The sequence below is a fragment of the Mustelus asterias genome, chromosome 2 (assembly GCF_964213995.1).
Source record: "Mustelus asterias chromosome 2, sMusAst1.hap1.1, whole genome shotgun sequence".
Classification (NCBI taxonomy): Eukaryota; Metazoa; Chordata; class Chondrichthyes; order Carcharhiniformes; family Triakidae; genus Mustelus; species Mustelus asterias.
The window spans coordinates 86,207,798-86,235,459 of NC_135802.1; the positions used below are offsets into that span (position 1 = coordinate 86,207,798).

Here is a 27,662-nt window from a genome sequence, read left to right on the forward strand (position 1 = left end):
TCTCTCTCTGGGTTGTGTGTGTGTCTGTCTCTCTCTCTGGGTTGTGTGTGTGTCTCTCTCTCTCTGGGTTGTGTGTGTGTCTCTCTCTCTGGGTTGTGTGTGTGTGTCTCTCTCTCTGGGTTGTGTCACTCTCTCTGGGTTGTGTGTGTGTGTCTCTCTCTGGGTTGTGTCACTCTCTCTCTCTGGGTTGTGTGTGTGTGTCTCTCTCTCTGGGTTGTGTGTGTGTGTCTCTCTCTCTGGGTTGTGTGTGTGTGTGTCTCTCTCTGGGTTGTGTGTGTGTGTGTCTCTCTCTCTGGGTTGTGTGTGTGTGTCTCTCTCTCTGGGTTGTGTGTGTGTCTCTCTCTCTCTGGGTTGGTGTGTGTCTCTCCTCTCTGGGTTGTGTGTGTGTGTCTCTCTCTCTGGGTTGTGTCTCTCTCTCTCTCTGGGTTGTGTGTGTGTGCTCTCTCTCTCTGGGTTGTGTCACTCTCTCTCTCTGGGTTGTGTGTGTGTGTCTCTCTCTCTGGGTTGTGTCACTGTGGTCCTCTCTCTCTGGGTTGTGTGTGTGTGTCTCTCTCTCTGGGTTGTGTGTGTGTCTCTCTCTCTCGGGTTGTGTGTGTGTGTCTCTCTCTCTGGGTTGTGTGTGTCTCTCTCTCTGGATTGTGTGTGTGTCTCTCTCTCTGGGTTGTGTCACTCTCTCTCTCTGGGTTGTGTCACTCTCTTCTCTCCTCTCTGGGTTGTGTCACTCTCTCTCTGGGTTGTGTCACTCTCTCTCTCTCTGGGTTGTGTCACTCTCTCTCTCTCTGGGTTGTGTCACTCTCTCTCTCTCTGGGTTGTGTCACTCTCTCTCTCTCTGGGTTGTGTCACTCTCTCTCTCTCTGGGTTGTGTCACTCTCTCTCTCTCTGGGTTGTGTCACTCTCTCTCTCTCTCTCTGGGTTGTGTCACTCTCTCTCTCTCTCTGGGTTGTGTCACTCTCTCTGGGTTGTGTCACTCTCTCTCTCTGGGTTGTGTCACTCTCTCTCTCTCTGGGTTGTGTCACTCTCTCTCTCTCTGGGTTGTGTCACTCTCTCTCTCTCTGGGTTGTGTCACTCTCTCTCTCTCTCTGGGTTGTGTCACTCTCTCTCTCTCTCTGGGTTGTGTCACTCTCTCTCTCTCTGGGTTGTGTCACTCTCTCTCTCTCTGGGTTGTGTCACTCTCTCTCTCTGGGTTGTGTCTCTCTAAGAGTTTCTCAGCCCCGCGGGCTTTGCGGTTTATTTTTAAACCCACTCTGTTGACGGTCTCCTGGTGACCAGTGAACAAACAGCCAATCAGCTGGGCCGAGAGGCCGGAGCGGCGCGCGGGGCCGCGAGGAGGCGCCTCAGAGCCGTTAATGGAGCTCGAGAGCAGCAGCAGCAGCAGGAGGAGGAGGATGTGTGCGCAGCCCGAGCGGCTCTTCCAGGGTAAGATATTTACTCTGGTTATCCCCATCTGTGGATTTGGTTGCGCTGCCTGTTTGTCTGAGAAATAAAGTGGCGTGGTTAGCTAACCCTGTGTGAATTCGACAGGTGGCAAATTTTCCATATAGATTTCACCGCTGGTGGAAACTTGGTCGCTCGCGGAGGAGGGAGAAGGGGGAGGGAGGAAGGAAAGAGGCGGGGGCGGGACTTGCATTGGGGGGGGTTGGGCTAAAATGTGATTGACGGTTGTCTGAGCCAATGGGAGTGCGATGGAGGGGAGGGGGTGGATGGCATGCCGGCGTCTCGTAGAGCAGCCAATAGGCGCGGGGCTGGAACCGGTGGGCGGGACTAGTGTGGAATGTTGGTGTTGCAGCGTTCGGTCAGGGCAGTGTTCCAGGCGCGCGTCTGAGTTGTGAGTGTGTGTGAGAGAGAGAGAGGGGGATGTTCGTTCATGGTGTGGGAGCGTGTGTCTAAAACAAGCTGTGAGTATAACATCCATCCAGCTTCTCAATGCACTCAATCTTTCAGTGTGGCTGCTTCACCGAACGAGTAATGAAGCAGGGAGGCACAGTGTGTCGTGGTTGAATAATTTTTTTAAAGAAAGTTAACCAACGGAATTAAATTAGTTTGTGCTGATCGAGTTGTTGTTGTCCGGGGCCAAGCTCCCTCCCAATTGTAGGGACAGGTTTGAAGGGTTTAGTCAGGATCGCACGAACTCACCTTCACAGAAATTGCCATAAGCAGCAGCAGCCTGGGATGTTTTGTAATGTTGCGCTGCCAAGACTTGTTGAATCGTAAGCTGCAGTTTGTGTTGTGTGGAAGTAAGTGATTGTTTTTTAAATATATTTGAAAACGAATGAGTTAGTACTACGATAGTTTTAAACGATTTGATTTGACGGAAAGCGGGATTAAATATATACACCGTAGAATAAAAAGTTCACGTTGTTGCTTGTGACTGACTGGGCTATTTTTATTTTGCTTTTTAAAAAAAAATCCCGGGTTGAGCAAAGGTGAGCAGAGTACCAGCGCGAATTTGTGGCTTTAATCTTGCTGCTGAGGAGTTTAATAAGGGAATTATAACGTTTTTAAAAAAATTTCTGTGTGTTTTGAGGATTTCTCGGTCAGTTCGGAGTGGTTGTAACTTGACAGTCGAATGAATAGCCCGGCTTTTTCAGTATGAGTCAGGCTTGGGGGGGAAAGTCGGTGCATGCGATGTAAATGGTTTAACCACAGTTGGGTTTATTTATATTTTGTGCTTTTGCGTGTTCCGTGTCTTTAGGCGGTTGGTAAACGCCCTGTGCAAAGTAATTCAGGGATTTGATTTTTTTTGTGTGTGCTCTGCTTGTTAAGGCGGACATTGGAAGTGGCTGTTAACACAATCTTGTTAAATCTGAGCGCATTGTCGATATTTTATTGCAATTTTCAGTCTTTTGAAAGTGAGATCTGTTTTCACTCTACATTGCGGCGAGTAACTCAACAAACCTAGCGATGCTGGTGCATGGTTGTGGATTTGATCTGCAATCGTTCAGGATTTAATTAAACCCCACTGTACACGGTAGTTCGGTACATTGGAGTGGCGTGTTTTAGAAACTTTTCAAAATCCCACATGGATTATTTGACTGGTTAACAATGGAAGCTGCGATATTTTACTGTCAGATGTGACCTAATTATTGAGGTGCGCAGCCGTTTGTGTTTTTTCCCTCCTTCATTATGCATCGATATAATGCGTGTGTTTTTAATTTTTATTTTAGATAATATTTAAGCTGCACGGGATTCTCGTAGTTGCAGACTGGAATGATCAGCAATATTTGGAACTAACTGTCCAAGTCTTTCAGTGTGGACTTCTACATTTCACTTTTCCCTCCAATCCGAGATGGGTAATGGACTTTCAGATCAAACGCCTATTTTATCAAGTTTCCCATCATTTCAGTCTCTTCACATAGTTATACTGGGTTTGGACTGTGCTGGCAAAACTACAGTTCTGTACAGATTACAGTTCAATGAATTTGTCAACACTGTCCCAACAAAAGGATTTAATACTGAAAAAATCCGAGTGACTTTGGGGAACTCAAAATCAGTGACTTTCCATTTCTGGGATGTCGGTGGTCAAGAGAAACTGAGGCCACTCTGGAAATCTTATACTCGCTGCACAGATGGCATTATCTTTGTGGTGGACTCAGTAGATGTGGAAAGGATGGAAGAAGCCAAAACAGAATTGCATAAAATAACCAGGATCTCTGAGAACCAAGGTGTGCCAGTGCTTTTGATTGCCAACAAACAAGATCTCAGGAACTGCCTCTCCCTCTCTGAAGTGGAGAAACTGTTAGCTTTGAGTGAAATAAGCTCCTCGACCCCATGGCACCTTCAACCTACCTGTGCCATCATAGGAGATGGGCTTAGGGAGGGATTGGAAAAACTTTACGAAATGATCATCAAGAGGCGGAAAATGTTAAAACAGCAAAAAAAGAAGAGATGATTGTACAACAGTTGAAGATGCTTTGTATTTTTGAAAGCTGAAATGTTTCTACACTGGTCATTACACCTGTAGCCTTTTGACAACGTTTATGTCAAAAATGCAAGTCTAGTGAGGCCTAATGCAGACTTTATTAGTGGGATCACAGTGGAAAGTGGATATGATAAATTAAGTGTGGAGAGCAGTTATACTGGCATAAAACTGTCAACATCCTTTGTTAGACCAAAATATATTCAAATCTGTAGTATTTTGTTTTATATTCATCAACACCTTGTGATTAAGTGTATGTGTAAGTCAAGTGTTCCATTTTTTGGCCTGCAAGACCAGGTACCTGTTACAGCACAATATTATTTTTAGGCCAATTGGACACTAAAAATATTTGGATGTGAACTATTGCAATACAAGGAATATTTACCAAAATTAGTTGGAAGAAATGGCTGCTACAGATTGTGGTTTTTAAAATGTTTAAGTGCTCTTCTGTTTTTTGGTGTAAGAGAAGTTTATTGCTGTTTGTTGTCTTTGGCCAGACAATGGTCAGAGACTAATTAAAATGAGATGCTACTGGTATTGAAGAAAAGGCTCCAAATATATTATCTGTAGTGTTTCGATTGTTGACAAGGCTGTATCTCTCTTAGTCGGTGGAAAAAGTGCAGTGTCAGAACTGGAGGCCTCCAGGGAGAGAGGAGGGAAAACGTGGAACACTGTGTTTAACTGACCTTGAACCTTGTCTACTGAAGTTTTTTTTTATAGACACAGGAATGTAGCAATCACATGTTAGTCTGTTCTTGTTACTGATATTCACATTAAAGTTGCTGTGAAGCCTCATTTCTAAGCAGTGTTAACTTTGGGAAAGTAGACTTTATACCATATATAAGCTGTGACTTGAGATGTAATAGAAACTAAAGACCTTTAGGCCTGCATGTGTTGCCAACTGTACAATTTACCAATTAAAGTTATTTAGGGTAGCTTTGCCATTAATTGTAGTATTTGGTGCCACCTTTTTAAGAGTTTGTGTGTGGAAATTTGAGATTTCATTTTCTTTAAAGGTTGCATATTTCTCTACATATGATTCATATTAAAATGTAGCCATACACAGGTGGCTAATGATCTCTGTGGTGAAGAATTAGAGAGAGGTTTGGTTCGAGCAAAAATTACAAGTATTTGTATTGTGGCCTCATAGGGATGGTACCATTCTAATAAAACTACAACTGGCTAGCAGTAACTAGATATGGAGTGTACATAGATCATACAGATCAATAAAAATCGTAAGTTCCAAATTCATACACTTTAAGTTGAATATTCTCCTCGGCATACAAGATCAACTTGTAACGTTGAGCAACTAAAATAACTTATACAATATTTAAATCTGTTAAACCAACCACTGAATTTTCTTATTATATGACTACATTCTTCATATTGCAAGTAGGAAAAAAAGTGAACCTTTTTATTATAATTGCTGAAATCTATCAGGCAAAAGATAATGACCCAGATTTAATCATGGGAATGCTGATAGTAACACATTTGTCGATTTTTTTTTTTTTTTCCCATTTAAAATGTAGGCCAGGGTGTTCATAGATTATTCTGAGCAAATGTCTTTGATGTATAACCAGAATTCTGCACCCAAAAAGAAACAAAGCAACATTGAGAGTGAGTTCTGTTTGATCAAAATGTGGACTGGTTGCTTTTTCCTATACCATTTGCTGCATTGAACCTATAAATTCCTGAAACTTTTATGAACATGGATTTGATGTTTCCTACTTTTTGTTCCCCTGCCCTTTTAGGTTTGGAAAATATTGGGGCTCTGCACTTGCATATTAATTGCTGAGGAAAACATTCACCTTTCATGTGTACAAAAGCACAGAATCTTGTGTGAACATGTGTGTTCAAATTTTCATATGTTGAAAATAAATTGAAACCTGGGTGCTCTGAGTGCAGAAAATATCCCTGGCATGAAAAAGGCCATCTATAGCCTCCACGGAACTAAATAGCTTGTTTACTTCCAGTGTTTCCATAATTCAAAAAGACAGGTCAATTTGTTATAATTATGTTCATTGTCACTAAACCTGATCAACTTGCAAAAAGCAATTAGCAAAAGCAAACTTATTGATCTGACATTTAAAGTCTTAAAGGAAAATGTAATGATGCTATTACAAGCTGTCTTTTTTCTATCTCCAAAGACCTTGCATTGGGACTTCCTTTGAGTTAATAAGGCTGTTGTTGATATTTTACTGTACAGATTCTGGCACTGTAAATATCTTCTATTTGACTTGTACAGTGGCTTCAAGAAATGCACTTTAGTGTTCATTAAAGATCAGCAGCTTTGTGTAACATCTGTTTTATTAACTTGTTTTAAGAATTGAATGACTTCTATGGATTCTGTCTCTGGTTATGTGTTTACCACCTGCACTAGTGGCATTGCTGTCACTGATTGGAAAAATTCTTTATATTTATATAAATGTTGGACCTTAATAAATACAACTCTGAATAAATTGTGCCAGTTTTCAGTTCAAAACATTTTAATGTTATAAGACTTGTTAAGTGTTGCCCAAGTTTTTAACGACAGTAAATTTGTTTAATTTGTAGCTGTTAAGAGATGGTAATAGCTCTGCAAACTAGGAATTGTCTTTTTGTTTCAATAAGTCAGACTGGGAAAGAAAAGATCCACATTTTATGAAATACATCTGATCAGTAGTAGGGCCATCTAAAATAACATTTGTACAGGCTTTTCAAAATATATTGGAATACCATGATAGAAATTCTTTCCTGAAACTGATTTGTAACAACTGAAAATTGCAATCGGTGTTCTGTTTGTGTTTATTGTTGATTTAGAACTATATCACACTGTCAGCAGAGGAATTCTATGCGCCTCATGTGAACAGAGCATTGCCGTAATCTAATATGTCCTGATTTTGACCTTTAATATTCTGCAGAAATGTGGGCATGAATTAGTTTCATTTTGAACAGCCATGGAAGCTGAATTTTAATGGGAGTTTTGTATCAATGTTCCTAATATTTCCTAGTGTTTACACTAGATCTAGACTGTACACGCCCATGAACAGTAGGTTCCTTATGAGAAAGTGAAACTTAGGCCAATTAAGACAAAACTAAGGCAGTAAGTTTTTTTTTCCCCTTTTTAAAATTTTGGTCACCTTATTTTAAAGGCTCTGTGGTACGAGGTATGACACTGCTGTGGTTTGAGACATAGAAACATTGATTTTTCCTGTGGGAGCCCAACAACTTAAATACTTTAGGAGGAAGCAAAGGAGCGACACACTGAGAAGGGAGGGTGCATAAAAGGAGGACCTGTTTACTTTTTATGACATAACAACCACAAGTGATTTTACTTATCTGGATTTGTCTGAAGAGCTCTGTCTCCATGAGCCCCACGTAACCATTGATGCAGTGACCGGTGTTCTGTTGTCTGAACTGCCATCAAACCCCTCCACGAGCATGCCACTGCCAATGGTTGTGAAAGATCTCCTGCATTTCTACATGTTAATTTCAATTAACTATATAACAAATCACACAATAGGCCGTGCTGCTCTGTGACATTTTGCCTGTATTCCTCCACATTGGATTTTCTCTATGCTTCAGCATTAGAATCTTGCCCCCTCCTACACCACCATTCCATAAGGCTTTCGTGTATGGATGCATCTGTGACAGATGGTGAGGATGAGGTCAAGTTAATTTTCCTTGGTGTTGAATCTCTTGCCTCCAGCTGCAGTCCACTCTAGGAATTGTGTCCTTCAGGATGCACTTTTTAGCTATCGATTCATATCCATGTAGAACATGACACTTAAGCACATATCAAGTAGTTTTAATTATGGGAGGGTTTTTCCTCTTCAGATAGAGTTCCAGACTCCTACTACCCTCTGCATGAAAAGATGTTCCTTGAATTTTGTCTCTGCCAAATGGTAAAGGAAACAGTTTTTTGCTATCCGCTATATCTGGGCTCCTCAATTTTATGCACCACAATTATATCTCTCAGCTGCCTCTCTGCTAATGGAAATAACCCTACACTAACAAGTATTTCCTCGTGGCTGAAATTCTCCATCTGTGACCACATACTTTACATCTCCTATGTATCCTCTTGTGTATGATCACATCCTATAAAACCAGAACTGTACACTATTATAGCACTGACCTAGTTTTGTACAGCTCTTGAATTATCTCCCTGCTCTTAAATTGCCACACCTCAGTTAATAAAGGAAAGTATTCCATATGTCTTTTTAACTACCTTATCTACCTTCATAGATCTATGGACATGCATTCTGAGGCTTCTACCCTCAGTATCTTATTTATTATGTACTCTCTAGCCGTGTTTGCTGTCTCTGAATGCATTACCTCACAATTATCGGGATTGACCACCATTTGCTGTTTTTCTTCCTCACTGTATCAGGCATAAACGAGGTGGCGCAGTGGGTAATATCCCTGCATCATAGCCAGCAGCTCTGGGTTCCAATCTCAATTCGAGACTAATTGGCCAAGGAAAGTGTGTCCACATCTTGACCAAACTGCTTCAGTATCAAATTGTAAATCCTTCCAACACATACCGATAGCAGGTGGTAAGAGCAAGAAAGATTCCTGGTCATCCATGCTATGGAGCCTCTACCATCACTCTCCATAGCACCAGGCTACAATATGTATGTAACAGTGCATATTGCCACAGCAACCCAAACTCCCTAGTGGCAGGTTGTCCCAGTTAGCTGGTCAGTCAGTCTGTGGATCAGACTGGGGCTAACAGCACAGGGTTCAATCTCCATTCTGGCTGGAGTGAATTTGAGACCTGCCTTGACCTACCTGCGGTGGAGATTGCAGCTTTGTGGGTTGGACCTGCTTTTGGACAGGGAGCTGATATTCGACATGTTTCAATTTTTGGTATCATCTGCAAACTTCTTGATCACACCACATCCGTCTGCATCTAAGTCATTCATACTTGCTATAAAAAACAAGGAGCATAATACTGAGCCTATGAAACCCCACCGAAAATAGCCTTCCAGTCATCAAAACATATGTTGACTATTACCTTTGCCGCTGCGAAATTTGGATGCAACTTGCCCTTTACCTTTGGATTCCATGGGCTCTTGCGTTTCTGACCAGTATACCCTGCGGAACAGAGGCTTTGCGAAAATCCATGCAGACTACATCAAATACAGCACCGTCATCCGCGCTCTTTGTTATCTGTTCAAAATTCAATCACGTTAGCTACAATCTTCCTTGAGCAAATCCACGCTGACTGTTCACCTGAAGTTATCTATACAGTCCCTCAATTTCTTTTTCCAACAATTTGCACACTACAGAGGTTAGGATAACTAGCCTGTAATTGCTCATTTTATCCTTGCCTCATTAATTAAACAATGGTATAATGCTAGCATTCCCCCAGTCCTGTGTAACCAAGCCTGTAGTCAGAGAGAATTGGAAAATGATAGTTAAAGGTTTTCTTATTTCCTCTCTTGCTTCTCTTAGCAACCTTGGATAGATGTCACCTGGGCCGAGTGACTTATTCATTTTTAATTAAGTTGCTGAACACCTTAATAATATTCTCACTATGTTTATTCTATCCAAATTTCTCACTCCTCCTTAATCACCATGTCTGCATCATCACCCACTTTTATGAAGACAGATGCAAATGCCCAGATTTATGCCACGATGAACGGATACCCTCGTGAAAATAACAGAACTGCCCAAAAATCCAAGTCCTGCCCCTGACGATGGCATTTTCCATTTTCGCAGGGTTTGTTTCTCTCACGTGCATTTTACAGAGGCAGCTGCATCCACTCTAGTTGGTATTTGATAGCCTAGCACTGTGGATGCCAAAGAATGCAATGTTGACTTGGTAAAAGCAGGTTTGAAAAGCCAGGGTACGCCTTTGGCGAGGTAGGGTACTCCTGTGGAATTTGCCTTAAAAAATTATTTACAGTCCCAGAAGTGGCGCAGAACCCAAGAGAATAGGACTCCTGGTGTCACAAGGCAATCATTTTTGCCCCTACTGACTATCGTACACCCAGGTGTCTGGAAGAACTGTATGCTGGTGTAGGAACATTGAAGATGGGCATGCACCTTCGCACATGGAGGCAATAGAAGCCAGTCACTGAACAGCTGAAGGTCAGAGGGAGGGAAGAAGGACAGAAGGAAGAGGCTGTTTTCAGTGCATCAGGGAGGAGGAGAAGCAGGACAAGCATGTGCTACCCTGTGGAAAGTGTGTACAGACCTAGGACATCAGACCTCAATATGATATTGAGCCAGTGCTGAAGGTCGCTGAGGCTAAGTTGTGAGGTGGTGAAAGTTATATATAATCACACTGTCCAGTACCACAGTCCATCAACTTCCATGCCCTGCCAGTAGCTGTGAAGTAAACTGTTGTTCTTAACTTCTGTGTTTCAGGTTCCTTCCAGGACTCACCAGCAGACCTGTCTGGTGCATCCCAGTCAACAGCACTGAGCTGTGTTAAGGCTGTGACTAAAATCTTGTTTGCTTGTGTGGGGTGATCACAGTTTCCCTATAGATTTGGCAGCTGAGATGTAAAGAGCCACAGCCTCTGCCCAATTAGCAGGCCTCCCTCAGGTGCAGGGTGTTATTAATTGCACAATTGTTGCCACAAAGGCACTAACTCATAATTCAGGCATTTTTGTTCACTGAAAGTCCCTCCACTCAATCGATGTACAGGTGGTTTGTGACCAAACAAGGTCTTACTTCATCTGTGTAAGGTTCCCTGGCAGCTGTCACGACCCTATCATACTGAAGGGTTCACAAGCCCCTCAGTTATTTCAGGGCTAATGTTGATCTGTGATTAGCTTCTAGGGGACAAGGACTACTCTATAAGAACTTGGATAAAGACCATCCTTAGGATCCCTCAAATTGAAGTAGATTGCAACTACAACAGCAGCCATATCATCAGCAGAAATACTATTGAGGAGGCAGCTGTTCTAATGATGTGCTTCAGATGCCTCAATTACTCAGGCGGAGCTCACCAATATACCTCGGGAAGGGTATCAGGAACATCAATGGTGTACTACATGCTGCAGAACATTATACAGTGGAGAGACATACAAATCAATGATGATGATAATGCTATGGACAGAGCTCCAACCTCTGAGGAGATGGAAATTGATGGGGAGGAAAAGCCCTTGTCCCTTTGAAAGAATCCAAAATGGATGAAGATGAGGAGGCCACCTCTGACAGCTGCTAGGAGACATAGCCAGAGCTGACTTTGTGTAGGTGGGATCATCGCAAGAGGGGTCCTTGTGCAAAATAGATTCTCATAATGTCCTCCTATCTCATACTTGCCATCAGCTAGTCTCCATTGACATACCTCCATCCAAAGTATGTTGTACACTGACCCCAAAATTACTCCAGGGACTGCCCTCCTCCCACAAGGGAAAGAATATACACCAGTGAGTTTGACTCAGTCACATTCTTATGGCTGAAACCCTCACCATCATAACCAGGGAACTCATTATATTGCAGACACACATGATAATAAATCATGACCTGGCCTCTTCACATGAATGCCAATGACTGTAAATGAGGGGCCCATGACACTAACTTGTTTATAATCAAACCATGTCCACGATGCTGAGGGTGACACCATATCAGACTCCAAACGTGATACACGCTGATAGGATTGTATGTTGTAGCATACGTGCAGATAAGGCACCTTGTACATGAGGAGCCGAAAACTGTAAAATCCGTTCCGGCCAATGGTTCAGTTTCTGACATAGGGGTGACATGCAAGATCCCTGGCTTCCACATACTTCTGCGTACTGCAAAAACATATCCGGGGACACCTGGAATGCAAATGCAGCCACAATAATGAGCACAGCAGATGACGAATATTAGGTTGATACATGGCCTTTCGAGCTGCGATGCCTATACCTAGACTCATGTATAACACTGAAGTGCAGGTGAATGCCTTGCTCCCACTGTTCATACTTCAAATGCACCTGCTGTCCAGCATTGCCTCGTAGAGCCAGATCATTGCGCCTCCCTTAAAGTCAAACTTGAATAGACAATAAAAGGTACAAGGTGCCTCTCAGTGCCTGAGTTTTAGAACTCTGGAATCGTAAGTGATTGACCAGAGAAGGAAGAAGCCCTCAAGCATCACATTATCCAAGAGCCTTGATCCTCTTGATGGTACATCGAGATAGACCTCAGCATGCTGCTCTCCTTATTAATGGTAAGAACTTCCTTCATAATTTTATCATTCTTTTTGGGCTGTCTAAGATACAATCACACATCAAGTTATGTACTAGTATAAGTAAATATATTAAAGAAGTGCTCAAATGTGCTCTTTACAATGTGAAAAGTGTAACCTCTGAACCCATCAGTGGTCTTGGAGAGATGGCACCCTCCATTTTCACACTCCTATAAAGTGCTTCATGTGTTGCCTCGGAGGAGGTGGAAGTAGGTTGCTCACTTTTCTTTCTAAATGGCAATGAGGAGTGTGCTGCTTCCTCGTACAGGCACATATTGGGGACCTCTTTCAGACTTTGGCTTCTGCATTTCTGCATGGCAGCCATGGTCACTGGCACATGTGTAGCAGATGAAGGCTCTGGTGGAGGAGCTGGGGAGGTAGAGGAAGATGAGAGTGCTGAGAAGCGCTCAGTAACTTCACCGTCCTCAGCAACTTGCACAGCCCTGAGTTGGCCTTCAGGTGGGGTTGATGGGATCGACTGTTGTGTGTCGCAGTCATCCATTTCAGCAACTGCTGGGTTAATAGTGTGATCATCCTGTTTGGGTGACACAGCTCCTCAAGTAGTCGAAGGATGTCTGTGCTCATACTCTGAGCAGACTGATTCAGGATACTGAGGGAGGTGTGAACCCTTTCCGGGCCAAGACGCTGCTCTGGCATCCATTTAAGTGCTGCTGTAGGTGTCTCTGCATGAGAATGACCAATCTTTCGCATTCAGAGTTCATGTGGTTAGTGCTGGAACAATGTAGATGGTGATGGATTCCTCCATTCATACCCACTGCCTCAGGAAACTCCGCCAGATGTCCACACATCTGTTGCTGTATGTCCAGGTACCGTGTCCCAAAAGATGACTCCTGAAGCTCCACAGGGGGACTGTGCAAAAATATCTCTGACTCTGAGACCTCCTCCTGCACTCCAGTGCCAAATGCATTGTGGGGATTCTATGATCTCTTTGCCCTCTTGATGTGCAAGGGAAGATCTGGCCTGGGAAGCGGGATCGTGAGTGAGAAAAGCTGGACCTCGTGTGTGAGACACAAAAAGAGTTATTTGTAATGCATGCCACTGCCTTTAACCATGCTGGCATTGCCTGTATAACACAACCACATCCTTGTACTCCCTCTCATGCTAAATTCCCCTACGCTCAGTGAATTCACATCATGACCTCCACCATTACCATCTTGTTCCGAAATGATTTTAACACTGCCTTCCTCACCTGCTATCCTGATTCACCATCACCAACTGGTCATTGTTCAGGCTGGCTGGCAACCTCCATTGGCATCTGCTGCATGGAATGGATGTTTCTCAGCCAGGCTGACTCAGCCCCAGTCCAGGCCACCTCCATGGCGCTTTTCACCCTTTTGGTCGATCATGACAACATGAATTAATGTACCCTGATATATAGGGGTATATATGGGAATATTGCTTTTCACTATCTCTGCACATCAACGCTCTGTGTGCACCTACATGAGCAGCTTACACATACAAGCCTCAGTGCTGAAGAGCTATGTGCCAGGTCTCACACCTCAGATTCAGCAGGCTGACATGACTGTGTGATTGAGCCAAGCTACTCACCTTGCCAGAACGCAGCAGGTCATTGAACCTCTTCCTGCACTGAATCTGTGAGCGCTGATGGTCTCCTGCTGAGATCACCACAGCCACAATTTGAATCCGGGCAATCTTGGTTGCTGTAGGGACATTAGGACAGCCAGCAAGGTACTGGATTGATCTCCTCTTCTGGACCTTTTCTGTCAAACTCTGTAGGTCCTGATCAGTAAAGCGTGGGGAGTTCGACCCAGCCCCTCCTCCTGGCCTCCTGCGTGTGACATTCTATCAACAAAATTGTAAGGTGAAGAGGGTCGTGAGCCATTCAGATTGTAATATTCTCATTCATTTTTGAGAATATGCTTACATGCACTCGCCGTGTTCAACATATCATCAATGATTACAGGTAAATTGTGCTGGAGAGAATGGCTCTGCGGAAATGCTTGGTGCCATGTATGTTGCAACTGTGACACCAAGGTAACATGCTGTGCTCTGCGACCGTTGACAGTCCTGTTGGTTTCCCCCCTTAGTCTTATTGTTATGCTGTGACAGAGTTCAGCCAGGAGGGACCTGGCCATGGGTCAACAGTGTGGCGCATCCTAACAGATGAGTGACAAGAGTGCAGGTGGATGGGATAATGACCATGGGACTGTTCATCATCCATCCACTGAGTCTTGGCAGCTAATTATGCAACTGCATAATATCTGCCAGGTATCGATGGTAGGACAATGCCATCTCTATGGTTGTGCCTTGTAAATCCATTCCATTCTTCCAATGGTTCAGTAGATTACACTTTGATTAGGCAGCAACAATGACAATTCTCCTACAGGAAATGCCCATGATAGGCCATCTGTTCTGGGGTCAGCGAACGGTTGGACAACATTTACAGCTTTGACACTCGCCTGACAAGTCAATAAGTCAATGACATCCCCTTTGAAGCACAGGGGACTTCACCATTGATGACCTATTGTTCAAATGGCCTTTCTGAAGGTTCCCTTTTTATCAACACCTGAGTCGCCCAACCTGCACCGGACCAATCTCCGACCCCTCATTATTTCTGGAGTCGACCACTCCAACTCCTATTCTAACCCGCCCTCCCCAGACCGAAAATCAGAAGTTCAGTGGCCATTTTTAAAGGTCAGGTACATGGAGCTGGGAATTCTCCCATCTCTGCACACAGAGGGCCAAAATATTCATTCAGTACCAAGCCCAAGTCTTCTGCTTCCAGACTCAAGTATTTTTTCAGTGTCTAATTGGCCCTACTCTTTTCTTGTGCACCTAATGAATTTATAAAGTATCTTGCGTTTTTTTCTGGACTTTCTTACCATTTTCTTCATGCATTTTGTTTGCTTTTTAATTGTTTTAGTTTCATCTCCCTGTACCCCTCTAGGCTTCAGACACTAATGCGAGCTCAGTATTCGAGATCCCCTTTTGTTGCCTTCTCTCTGTCAGGCCTTTGACATCCAGAGAAGTCTAGATTTGGGAGTTCCACTCTGCTGCTTTGAGGGAATGTGTTTGTTCAGAAATCTCTCTATCTCCTCCTTGAAAGTTTACTTTTGACAAATCAAATATTTGTTTAATTCCAGGCTTACTCCACCAATTGAATTTAAATGTTACAATGTCTATTTACATAACCATGATGCCACACATTCTTACTGATACATTAAAGTTTATTTATTGGTCACAAGTAAGGCTTACATTAACAGTACTGAAGTTACTGTGAAATTCCCCGAGTCGCTACGCTCCGGTGCTTGTTCTGGCCAATGCACCTAACTAGCATATCTTTCAGACTGTGGGAGGAAACCGGAATACCTGGAGGAAACCCACGCAGACACTGGGAGAGTGTGCAAACTCCACACAGGCAGTGACCCAAGCCGGGAATCGAACCCGGGTCCCTGGTGCTGTGAGGCAGCAGTGCTAACCACTATGTCACCATGCCACCCTATAAGATAGAATTGGGCTTGGATGTGATATCTCTTAAAATATCTGGTAAAACAAGTTGTTAAAACAGTACAGCCCACTTCCCATTGATGAAGTACTAGAGGAAATCTGTGGAACTGTTACCATTCCAGCATGACCATTGCCTGAGGAAGGAGTGAAGTTGCTGAGAAAACTCATCGCTGGTGGAACTGGAAATAATTGCATCTTCTGGTGACAGGAAGCATTGCTAACCACCAGGTTTGTGATTTTTTCATATACTAGCTGCAAGTAAGGTGCCCTATGGTTTACTATCAAATGCTGCTGAGCACTATATGAGTTTTACAATAAGTACTCATAGAATCATGAAATCCTTACAGTGCAGAAGGAGGCTATTCGGTCCATCGAGTCTGCACCAACAACTATCCCACTCAGGCCCCATCCCTGTAACCCCACATATTTATCCTGTTAATCCCCCTGACACTAAGGGGCAATTTAACATGGTCGACCTAACCCACACATCTTGGGAGTGTGGGAGGAAACCGGAGCATCCAGAGGAAACCGACACATACATGGGGAGAATGTGCAAACTCCACACAGACAGACACCCGAGGCTGGAATTGAACCTGGGTCCCTGACGCTGTGAGGCAGCAGTGCTAACCACTGTGCCACCATGGTGGCCCATTATTGGTTCCTGGATTTAGAACTCGTCCCTAGTTTTCTATCAAAATACTGCTCATCTTTGCCTTTTTATTCATGACTTAAGATGGTTTTTTTTAACTTTACCCTGTGGACAGCCAGGTTTGCCTTGATTGGTAACCCTTGTTTTGTTTCATCCATAATGTGTGACTAGTCCTTTTACTACTGCATGTCTGGAGCTATTTTCACTCCTTGTCGAACTGTTCGATTTCAATGTGTTGACTTCAAGATCCTACTTTATAAATCCTCCATGACTTCTTATCACCCTATCCAAGAGATCTCCAGTTGTATTTTCCAGCCCCTACCTCTTCTCTGATGACTCTACATTAATGTTTGTCCCCCATTTCGAAGCTGTTCCTTTATTCACTACTACTGTGCTTTTCGGAAATCTTCCAAAACCGTTTTTCTGTCAAGTTAAATCCATCATTTCAACAACATTTATATTTTCCTTCACGCTTTCATCTTTCCCACCTGCCAGTGCTTGCTGTAGGCCACTTCTTGCCCACAAGCTCTGATGTTATTCCACAGGGAGTGTTGGACAAATTAATGTTTTTAATTGTTTGCCATCTTCTATATTATATTCTATAGATTTTTTTCAAGTAGTATATGCTCCAATTTTTAGCGCATCAGTGGTCAGAGACACATTATTCATAGCAGGTTTCCTGAACCTACATGTTCATTCTTTTTGACGGAATGCAAATTACCAAATTTTCCAACAGGGAGACGATTGAATGAGTGTACCGAAGCAGTGAGCTCATACTAATGCATTTAAGGATTGACTTTTGAGAATACAGGCTGGAAATGTTATTGCAATGAATTTGCTTCACCCTCTGGTGTTTCTTTTAATGTCTTCCAGAGATGGATCAAAGTTCCTCTACTTACCAAGGAACATAAATATTTCATAGAATCCCTATAGTGCAGAAGGACTGTATTCATTTGGCCCATCGAGCCTGCACTGACAACAATCCCACCCAGGCCCTGTAACCCCACATATTTACCTGCTAGACCCTCTGACACTAAGGGGCAATTTAGCATGGCCAATCAACCTAATCTGCACATCTTTGGAGTGTGAGGGGAAACCGGAGTGCCCGGATGAAACCCATGCAGACACGGGTAGAACATGCAAACTCCACACAGTCAGCCTGCTAACCACTGCTCCACTCTGTCGCCCATGCACTTGTTGTTAATTCATGACATCTACACGCAGTAACATGCATCTTCAATATCCTGCTTTCAATCTTTTTTTTTACACCATGTGGGTGGTCTAATCAGAATTTATTTTAAACAAAGGTCTATTATTCCTGCCTCACCTTATGCACTTAAGAAATAAACAATAGCAATATCTCCAGAAACAAATATAGACTGCTAACATTTATTAGAAACCTGATATAATATGTCATGTGCTCCATGGTTTTGACAATATAATTACATATGCATCCTATGTTTATGACGTACATTCACTGAAATTGTTTTTGTTTAATATTATAATCCATTTAAGCTAAATCTAGTATTGTAACTGAACTTTGTAAAGTACAGTTTATTGTAGCCCTGACATTTAGAATTGGTAAGTGCCATATCACTGAAGTTAGGTTTTTAAAGGTATTGAGCAATTAATCTGGAGATTGAGTTCAAGTTCTACCATGGCAGTTTGTGAATTTGAATTTAGTTAATTAAATATATCTGAAATAATAAAAGTTATCAATAATGGTAACCATGAAATTATCATTAAGAACCCAACTGGTTCATTAATGCTCTTTAAGGAAGGAAATCTGTTATCTTTACCCAGTCTGGCCTATATATGACTCTTGACTAAAGCAGTGTAATTGATCGCTTCCTGAAATGGCTGGACAACCTATTCTGTTGTATGAAACCACTACAAAAATTCCAGTACCGTTACAACTTTAGCACCCAGCCAATAAAGTTGAAAATTGCCCTGCGCACAAAAAGCAGAACGAATAACATCTGAACAATTGCCATCCCATCTATCACCAGTGTGATGGAAGGTAATCATTGGCATTGCTATCACAGCAATCATCTGCCCATTGATGCTCAGTTTAGGTTCCGCATGGTCACTCAGCTCCAGACCACATTATAGCCTTGGTCCAAACACAAAATAAAAAACCTGAATTCCAGCCATGCGATAAGAGTAATGCCCTTGATATCAAGACAACATCTGACTGAGTGTGGCACCAAAGAGCCTGAGTGAGATTAAAGTCAATGAAGATCTGGAATCATAGTTAGAAGTTACAGTTATTGGAGGCCAATAATTTCTGGCAAAGAGCATTGTTACAGGAGTTCTTTAAGGCTTTATCTGAGGCCCAGCCATCTTTAGCTACTTCATCAATGGCCTCCGTCATTAGCATATTTACTGATGATTGCACAGTGTTCAGTTCCAATCACAATTCCTCAGATTGGAAAGCTGAGTAAAGCAGTCTGTGCCAGCATTGCAGCAAAGCCTGGACAAAATCCAGGTTTGAACTCAAAAGTAGCAATTAATATTCATATCACAAAAATACTAAGCAGTAACTGTTTCCAACAAGAGGGCATCTAATCACCTTCCTTGACATTCAACAGTATTGGCATCACTGAGCTCCCCACCATCAACATCCCGTGGGTTACCATGACCTGGAAACATGCCTGGACCAGCAATAGAATTAACGTGACCAGTGAAGGTCAGAGAATGGGAATTCTGTCATGTCAACTCCCCTCCTAACTTCCATTAGCCTGTTCACCATCTACAAGGCACAAGTTAGAAGTGTGACAAAATACTCTCCACTTGCCTGAATGAGTACAGCTCCAATAACAATCAAGAAGCTTGACACCATCCAGATAAAGCATCCTCTTCATCAGCACCCCCTACACTACCATTCACTCCCTCCAATTTTAGTGCAATGTAACTTATAGGAAACCAATGCAGACCTGTTACTCTATGTTGGACAGATGGCAATTCATATAATTTATGCTGAAAAAAAATCCATATTCTGGGCAGTTCACCAAATAGCATGCACATCAGAGACCATGCAGAAAAAATTGTAGTTTAATTGCCCACTCGTTCAGTTGGATGTCTTGTTTCTAATATGCAACAAGATTATAATTATGCCAATACTCAGCCCAAATGATTTGCAGTTTATTCTCCATTCATAATTTTTATGAAACCTCTTTTGATGATTAATTTTGGAGTTTGGTCAAGAATTCAGGAAATTGTTATTAGTTGGCCTTATATTTTATATTTCATCTGACTGTCTTGCTCTCTATTTTAAAGGAGACGCCTAGATTCATTGCACAAGCCATTTAAAATGAGTCCAAAGAACATTTCAAACTCTCGTTATAAAAATAAATATTCATCGTACTCAGCAAAGAACTATCGTGTACCAGAAATGATGAGACCTCACCAGTAGTTTAGGAGCAATGTCAGGCCTTAGAGAGAGTGTGGAAGAAATTTGCTAGAATGGCATCAGAGATGCCACTTATATGCATCAACTGAAGAAGATGGGTGGCATGTTTAGCACTGTTGCCTCACAGCGCCAGGGACCCAGGTTCAATTCTGGCCTTGGGTGACTGTGTAGTTTGCATGTTCTCCCCGTGTCTGCATGGGTTTTTTCTGAGTGTTCCGGTTCTCTCCCACAGTCTAAAGATAGCATGTTAGGTTGATTGGCCATGTTAAATTGCCCCTTAGTGTCAGGGGAATTAGCAGGGTAAATATGCGGGGCTAGGGCTTGGGTGGGATTATTGTCAGTGCAGACTCAATGAGTTGAATGGCCTCTTTCTTCACTGTAGGGACTGTATGATTCTAAGATGGGTTGTTCTTGGAGCAGATGAGGTTAAGAGAAAATTTGAGAGAGGTGTACAAAGTTATGAATGATTTTGATTAAGCAAGGATCAACTGTTTCCTGTGACAGTAGATTGAGTAGCCAGAAAACACAAGTATGTTATGATCTTTGGTCAGATCCTCAAGTTGTTGGTAAGATCTGTTTAGGGACCAAAAATGTTTTGTTTAAAGTAGACAAAGTTTAATATTCAAGACACATGCTAAGAGAATAAAGCCATAAGATTCAATGGTTTTGAACAAGTAAGAATATAGTTTACTGTACGTGGTCAGAGAGATAAAATAATTTATAATATCTGTTATAGTCTAACATTCAGGGTTAATATGAGGTATACGTGAATTGACAGGCAAAATGTGGTGGAACACATCACTCTGCACAATAAGTGCCAAATGCAACCAAAACAGAGTCCCCAAATTTCTCATCAACCTACTTAGATGTCAGTAACACTGTGAATCAACCAGTCTCACTAAATTTTAGTCTCTCTCACAAGGGATTCCTGCCTTCACCTTTGAAGACCTCGAAATGCTCTCCAAATGTTGCTCCAACTTGGATGGTATCAATAACAGCCCAGATCTCAAACAATGATGAGACACAGTATAGGAATGAGATAGAGAATCTGGTGAACTGGTGCGGCAATAATCTCTCCCTCGATGTCAACAAAATGAAGGAGATTGTCATCAACTTCAGGAAATGTAGAGGAGAACATGCCCCTATCTACATTAACGGGGACGAAATAGAAAGGGTCGAGAGCTTCAAGCTTTTAGGTGTCCAGATCACCAACAACCTGTCCTGGTCCTCCCATGCCGACACTATAGTTAAGAAAGCCCACCAACGCCTTGACTTTCTCAGAAGACTAAGGAAATTTGGCATGCCAGCTACCACTCTCACCAACCTTTACAGATGCACCATAGAAAGCATTCTTTCTGGTTGTATCACAGCTTGGTATGGTTCCTGCTCTGCCCAAGACCGCAAAAAACTACGAAAGGTTGTGAATGTAGCCCAATCCATCATGCAAACCAGCCTCCCATTCTCTCTTCCACCTTCTTCCATCGGGAACAAGATACAAAAGTCTGAAGTCATGTACCAACCGACTCAAGAACTACTGCTTCCCTGCTGACATCAGACTTTTGACCTTGCACTAAGTTGATCTTTCTCTACACCCAAACTATAACTGTAACACTACATTCTGCACTCCTTTCCTTCTCCATGTACCATATGCTTTGTCTATATAGCATGGAAGAAACAATAGTTTTCACTGTATGCTAATACATGTGACAATAATAAATCAAATCAAAGGCTTTCAATCTGTTCACTATTTACATTAATTACCTGGAGGAAGGAACAGGGACAGCCCAGGTCTCAGGCACTCAGTTGGTTACTGGAGACCAGCCATACACTCAGACCGAGTCAGATGATGAGCTTCTGAGAGTGCTCTCAACTCAGTGCTGGAGATGAAGCAGCAGGCAATGGGGCATCAAGCAAAGATTCAGCAGTTACTCAGTGGCCCCAACATGCGAGTATGTCAAGGACACCATGGAAAGGTGGATGACCACCATGGAGAACTCGGTCCAGCAGGTTTTTCCAGATTTGCACTCACTCTTGGATTCCTTGGCCACACGCACTGATTGTCTAGATGAGAGGTCAACAAGGCACCTTGATCTCCCTCCAGATGCCCCTTCTCATGGAGTCAGGGAGGAGCCCTCGGACACTCATAGGGAGGGTGAGTGTCAGCCAGACACCCCGGGGTTTTCCACTCACAACAATCCAAGGGTGTTCAGCTGCTCCCTCTGCTTGTGACTCCATCACTCCAACTGCTCAGGCTGAGGAGAGTGGGCCCTCCAGCCCTTTGACCACCAGAGGATGTCCGCCAAGGTCATCATAGACATAAGGACATAGCTGTCAGTAGGCTGCCTCCACATCTGCTGTGGATGTCGGACCTGCACCATGGAAGGTAACCTTCATCACTGTCTTCAGATTCCTGGGCCTCCCGATCTTCATCCTGTGGGGAACTCTCATCCTCTTCCATTTCATCCTGTGAAAAATAATTAACCTCTTTGCAGTGTCAGGGCACAACATAAAATAATGATGTGGCAAACCTTATCTGGAATGTACTGTGGTGTGCCACCTGAACTGTCCAAACATTTGAAGCACATCTTAAGAATGCTAATGGCCTGCTCAATTAGGGACTGTGTGAAGCTGTGTGAGCTCCTTCGAAACAATTTGAGGCTAGTGCACTGGTGTCAGCATGGCCAACATTTCAGTGGGTACCTTTATCCCCAAGCAACCATCTATGTAGATACTCGAACCCTCTAAAAATTTGAGGTACCTGGGAGCGCCTCAGGATGTGAGAGTCATGGCAGGTCCCAGGGTACCTGGCATAAAGGTGCATTATGTGCTTCAAAGGTGATCAGACACCAGCTGAACATTTTGAAATGAAAGCCTTTATGCCTGATCAACATTAGGGGCAGCTGCCATGGTGCCCTTAACGTCACATAGGTGTAGTTAATTACATACGCCCTGCAATCTTGGGAAGTCTGGGACAGCCACAAAGCCATTGAATCTCTCAGCCTGACTACCTTCATCAAGAGGAAACCTCACATAGTGATATGCCTTTCTGCAGAGGGCATCTGTGGCCTCCATGATACAGATGTGTTGCAGATTGCAAGGTGTTGCATTGGTCCCCTGTGAATCCACAGGCAATGAACTTGAGCGCGGCAGTCACCTTTAAAGCCCTGGCATGGGATAGCCTCCCCCTCTACAGAGTATTAGGTCTTCACGAAAATGTGGCAGATGTGATCTACTAGATTTTAAGAGCAGTGCAGATGTGTGCAAAATTGTCCCTCACTCATTGGTAAATACAAATCTTGTTCGATATGCCCTGGGTCTGGTGAGTCACCTCTGTTGTTTGGGGCTCTTCCTCTGACCCTCATGACCTGAGTTCCAGGGCCAGGCCCTCCTCCTGAAGCTGTGCTCAGGGTCACCGCTCTCCTCTTCCCCCTCTCCGTTGACTTAGAACCCTCAAAAGTGTAGCATTGAGCCTCGGATCCATAATTGTTTTGACCTTTTTGAAATGAAAGATTGAAAAGATTATTGAATAGCAGCTGTAATGGTTTATTGTGGTTTCAGCCCCACTAGCCTTATCATAGATGCAGTTTTGTATCTGAGGCACTGAACAGACTCATCAAGTGACCAAGATGCCATCCCTGTGATTTAACATCTGAATCCCACAGAGATTGGAGAAGGTTTGAATGACGTGCACAACCTACCTAGCTCAGTGCTCCTATCTCAGATCTGGAATACTAATTAGCAATAAGTTGCTCATGATTAATGACTGGATGTCTTTCAGGCAGTTATAAATGCCAATTCTGGAAAGCATATGACAGGCTTCCATTGATCACGTGCCATGTGTGCTACCCCTGTGCCTCCTTAACAGTTGCATCCATTCCCAAGTTTCATATTCCTGTGCTTTAACATTGAAAAGTAGCGACTGTGATGATAAGCCATAGATTCCTACATTTTCCCTGTGACTGCAATGGAAAAGGCATGGGTTCCAATGGCTAGCTTCTCAAGATGGTCTTCCTCCTTTCTCTCAGCTCAGATTCCAGTTTACTCTTGTGGTACCAACTAGAACAAGGGCCAGTAAGGGCCCCGTAGCCCAGCAGTGCATTCCCCCCACACTGCCTCAGGCCCCAACCATGCTGATTCATTTTTACTTTAAATTTATAACTGACCAAAATTTTGATAGTCCAAGATGGTGCTCTGCGCTATTACTTTGAAACCAGCTCCGATGCTCCCCATCTCATTGTCCACATCTTGACCTGTCATTAACCTGCCAGCGGGAAAATTTTAAAGCATTTATACGCCGGCAGGTTTCTGATTTTCTTGGCTGGCTCCTGTTACATTCCTCGCTCGCACCCACCATGGGCAGGATGTGAAAATTATGCCCCAAGGATGGAAGGGGATGAAAACACTCAACTGAAAGAGAGGAAATAGAATGATGTATAAATTGGAAAACACGAGATGATTACATTTTTAAAATATTCATTCATAGGATGTGAGCATCACTCAGAAGGCCAATATTTGTTACTCATCTCTAATTGCACTTGAGAAAGTGGTGGTGAGCTGTCTTCTTGAACCACTGCAGTCCATGTGGAGCAGTTACGCCCACAGGGCTGTGACGTTGGGAATTCTAGGCTTATCATCCAGTGAAGTCAAGGGAAGGTAATATCTAAGTCAGGATGGTGTGTGGCTAAGCCGGGAATTTGCAGGTGTAGGTGTTCCCATGTTTCTGCTGTCTTTGTCCTTCTGGAAGGTAGAGGTTACAGGTTTGGAAGATGCTGCTGAAGGATGCTTGGTAAGTTGCTACAATGCACCTTGTAGATAGTAAACTCTGCTGCTAGTGTAAACCAGCGCAGGATAGGGTACTAATCAAGTTGGTGGTTTTGTCCTGAATGGTTCCAGCACTTGAATATTGCTAGAGTCATGTTCACCCAGGCATGGGGAGGCGATGGTTTAGTGGTATTATCACTAGACTATTAATCCAGAAACTCAGCTAATGTTCTGGGGACCCAGGTTCAAATCCCGCCACGACAGATGGTGGAATTTGAATTCAATAAAAATAATCTGTAATTAAAAATCTACTGATGACCATCAAACTATTCTCAGAAAAACCCATCCACTAATGTCCTTTAGGGAAGGAAATCTGCCGTGCTTACCTGGTCTGGTTTACTTGTGACTCCAGAGCTACAGCAATGTGGTTGACTCTCAACTGTCCTCCAAGGGCAACCAGCGATGGGCAATAAATGCCAGCAACGTTCAAGTCTCACAGATGAATAAGAAAAAAATATTCCATCACACTCCTGATTTGCGCCTTGCAGATGGTGGACAGGCTTTGGGGGAGTCAGTTACCCATCGCAGAATTCCCAGCCTCTGACTTTCTGTTGTAGCCACAGTATTTACATAGTTGGTCCAGTTATGTTTCTGGCTAATGGTAACTCCCAGATGTGGGGGATTCAGCGATGATAACGCGATCGAATGTCTAAGGAAGATTCCTTCTTGTTCAAGTGACGTTGATGTGTTCATAACTGTCAATAATGAGAGAAATTTGAGACATGGATAAGGTGTGAATAATTGAGATGGAGGGTTATTTAGCAGCTAAAAACTGAAGCAGGTAAAATTGTCAAAGTAAAGTATGATCTTTGAGGAAAATAAAGAAATTCCAGATCCAGGGGACAGTTCGTGCTTCTAACGCCCTGGAGTAAATTGTCCATCCTGCCTGCTGCGGGCACCATCGCAGGTAGGACTGACAATTTAATAGAACATTAGAAGGCGCATTAATCTTGGTGCTTCCCGAATCCAGGTGGGTGGGATAGGAAAATCCCACTCACTATCCTGACAAAATATATCAATGAGCTTCTGTTGAAGGTGAGCTAGTTTTACTTAAATCTAATCTGCCACCCTGAGCTCTGTGGGATAACTCAGTAAACAGCCTACATTAGCTAAAAATTAAATTTCTAAGATGTTTTATAATAGCGACTTCAGTCAGCATATTTGTGCCTTTATCAGAATAAGAGCTGGTTGCTCATCAGAGCTGATGCACACATACACCGGAAACCTCCGATCTTGTCCACGGCTGGGATTCTCCGGTTCCGCTGCAGTAAATGGAGTTATAGCTGAGCGCTAAATTCACCATTGTTGCTGGCAGAGGGGCAGAGTGAATGAGATTGGAGAACCCTGCCTAAAGATGTAAAGATGGAGGAGGTCTCCTATGATCCTTAGCCATTGCAAAGTAAATCATTCCATGCTATTCTGACAACCTCACTTTAACTGCAATCTTTATTCAATTAACATTTTAAATAAGTTTTCCTAAATCAATTTGGCCTTTATCCAAATTGCATTATAGCATATTTATGTTTTTAAAAATGGGAAAATAGCTTATATGGAATTTTTCTTTTAACAAAATATATGCGACCTTTATTTTTCTAGGAAAACCTTATTAGCATTCTGTGGTGATAAAGGGTGAATGAGTAACTTAGACGAGGCAATGTGGAAACTTCTTTGAATGAAGCAAGTTCCATCGGGAAACATGTCTTTTAGTCTTAAAGGATGTTCATGTTAGAAAATACTAATAACACGATAAAGAAGATTAGAATAAGTTTTTGTAGAGTAAATAATCATGTTACATAAATAATCCTGATGAAACAATCACAGCTCATGTACAGAAACTCATTCATCAATCTTTTGCTGTGGAGAGGGATTAAGACTAATGGATGATAACCATTTGTATGAGTCTCATTGGGGCACTGAGAAAGCACTTCATTTGACTGTTAATGAACTATGATACTGGATTTAGACCTCAGATTTAAGTCTTTTAAATTTCTATCATGAATATATAATGCAGGGGAAGATAATTAAAAAGGGAATATGTAACTCTAGGTCAGGTTTGCCAGACTAAGTAGTGAATAATACAGAAATGCTCTCTGCCCACTGTACGGGTGAAATGGCTATCACTGATTATCTCACTGTATAACAGGAGAGGATAGCCTAGGATATATATAATTTACAACTAGTGAAGTCAGTGGGTGCTTACAACAGGTTCAGCTATCATGATCAGGGGATTTGAAATTGACAAGCATGGTGGCACAGTGGTTAGTGGTTAGCACTGCTGCCTCACAGCGCCAGGGACCCGGGTTCAATTCTGGCCTCAGGTCACTGTCTGTCTGGAGATTGCACATTCTCCCCGTGTTTGCATGGTTTTCCTCCGGGTCCTCTGGTTTCCTTCCACAGTCCAAAGATGTGTGGGTTCGGTTGATTGGCCATGCTAAATTAGCCCGAGTGTCAGGGGGATTAGCAGGGTAAATATGTGGAGTTCACGGATAGAGCTTGGGTGGGATTGTTGTCGGTGCAGGCTCGATGGGCTGAATGGTCTCCTTCTGCACTGTAGGGATTCTATGATTCTATGATGGGAATTCGGCAATGGTCAGTTTACTGTGTGCACTGCAATAAATACCAGTAGGCCTTAGAGGTTATGCTATAAGGTCCATCCAGGCAACTGATTTGCTGTCTGTGGGACCTTTCAGTATGGTAATCAACTGTCACACTTCTTTACATGAGATGACCTTGAAAATATACTTCAAAGGGGATTCTCACAGTAACTTCATAGCAATGTTAATGTAAGCCGATTTGTGACACTAATAAATAAACTTTAAACTTAAAAGTACATTGGAATAGCCAGAGGAAATGAAGGGTGCAATATTAAGAAAGTTTGTTCTTGTTAACCTGTATATATTGGTCTCTCATTGACCTCTTTCATCAACAATGTGTGGTACTCTCTCTCAATCTCTTTGTTCATTGTTTCCTTGACAATGAGAACATTTGGATGGTTATATTTATTGCCTTCAAGTATAAGAACTTAAATAAAAGCAAAATGCTACAGATGCCGGAATCTGAAACAAAAACAGAAAATGCTGGAAAAGCTCAGCAGGTCTGACAACATCTGTGGCGAGAGAATAGAGCCAACGTTTCGAGTCTGGATGACCCTTCGTCAGAGCTGCCAGACTAAGTAGCAAAGTAGGTCTGACAAAGGGTCATCCTGACTCAG

The 27,662-nt window shown here is 42.9% G+C and overlaps 1 protein-coding gene across 4 annotated transcripts; it reads left to right on the top strand.

The window, feature by feature from the left end:
• Window positions 1–1,348: 1,348 nt before the first annotated feature.
• Window positions 1,349–5,038, top strand: arl4aa (ADP-ribosylation factor-like 4aa). Of its 4 annotated transcripts, none has more exons than XM_078238370.1 (2): window positions 1,349–1,416; window positions 3,165–5,038. In XM_078238370.1, the coding sequence occupies exon 2, from the start codon at window positions 3,287–3,289 to the stop codon at window positions 3,887–3,889; it is 603 nt and encodes a 200-aa protein (XP_078094496.1). In that variant the 5' UTR covers window positions 1,349–1,416; window positions 3,165–3,286; the 3' UTR covers window positions 3,890–5,038. The 4 variants fall into 4 exon arrangements, with proteins under 4 accessions (XP_078094496.1, XP_078094487.1, XP_078094509.1 ...); XM_078238361.1 differs by lacking the exon at window positions 1,349–1,416 and adding an exon at window positions 1,793–1,895; XM_078238383.1 differs by lacking the exon at window positions 1,349–1,416 and adding an exon at window positions 1,796–1,825.
• The last annotated feature ends 22,624 nt before the right edge of the window (window positions 5,039–27,662 follow it).

Bases quoted from the DNA above. Each gene is read 5' to 3' on its own strand.
- arl4aa (XM_078238370.1), top strand. From the start codon at position 3,287: ATGGGTAATGGACTTTCAGATCAAACGCCTATTTTATCAAGTTTCCCA.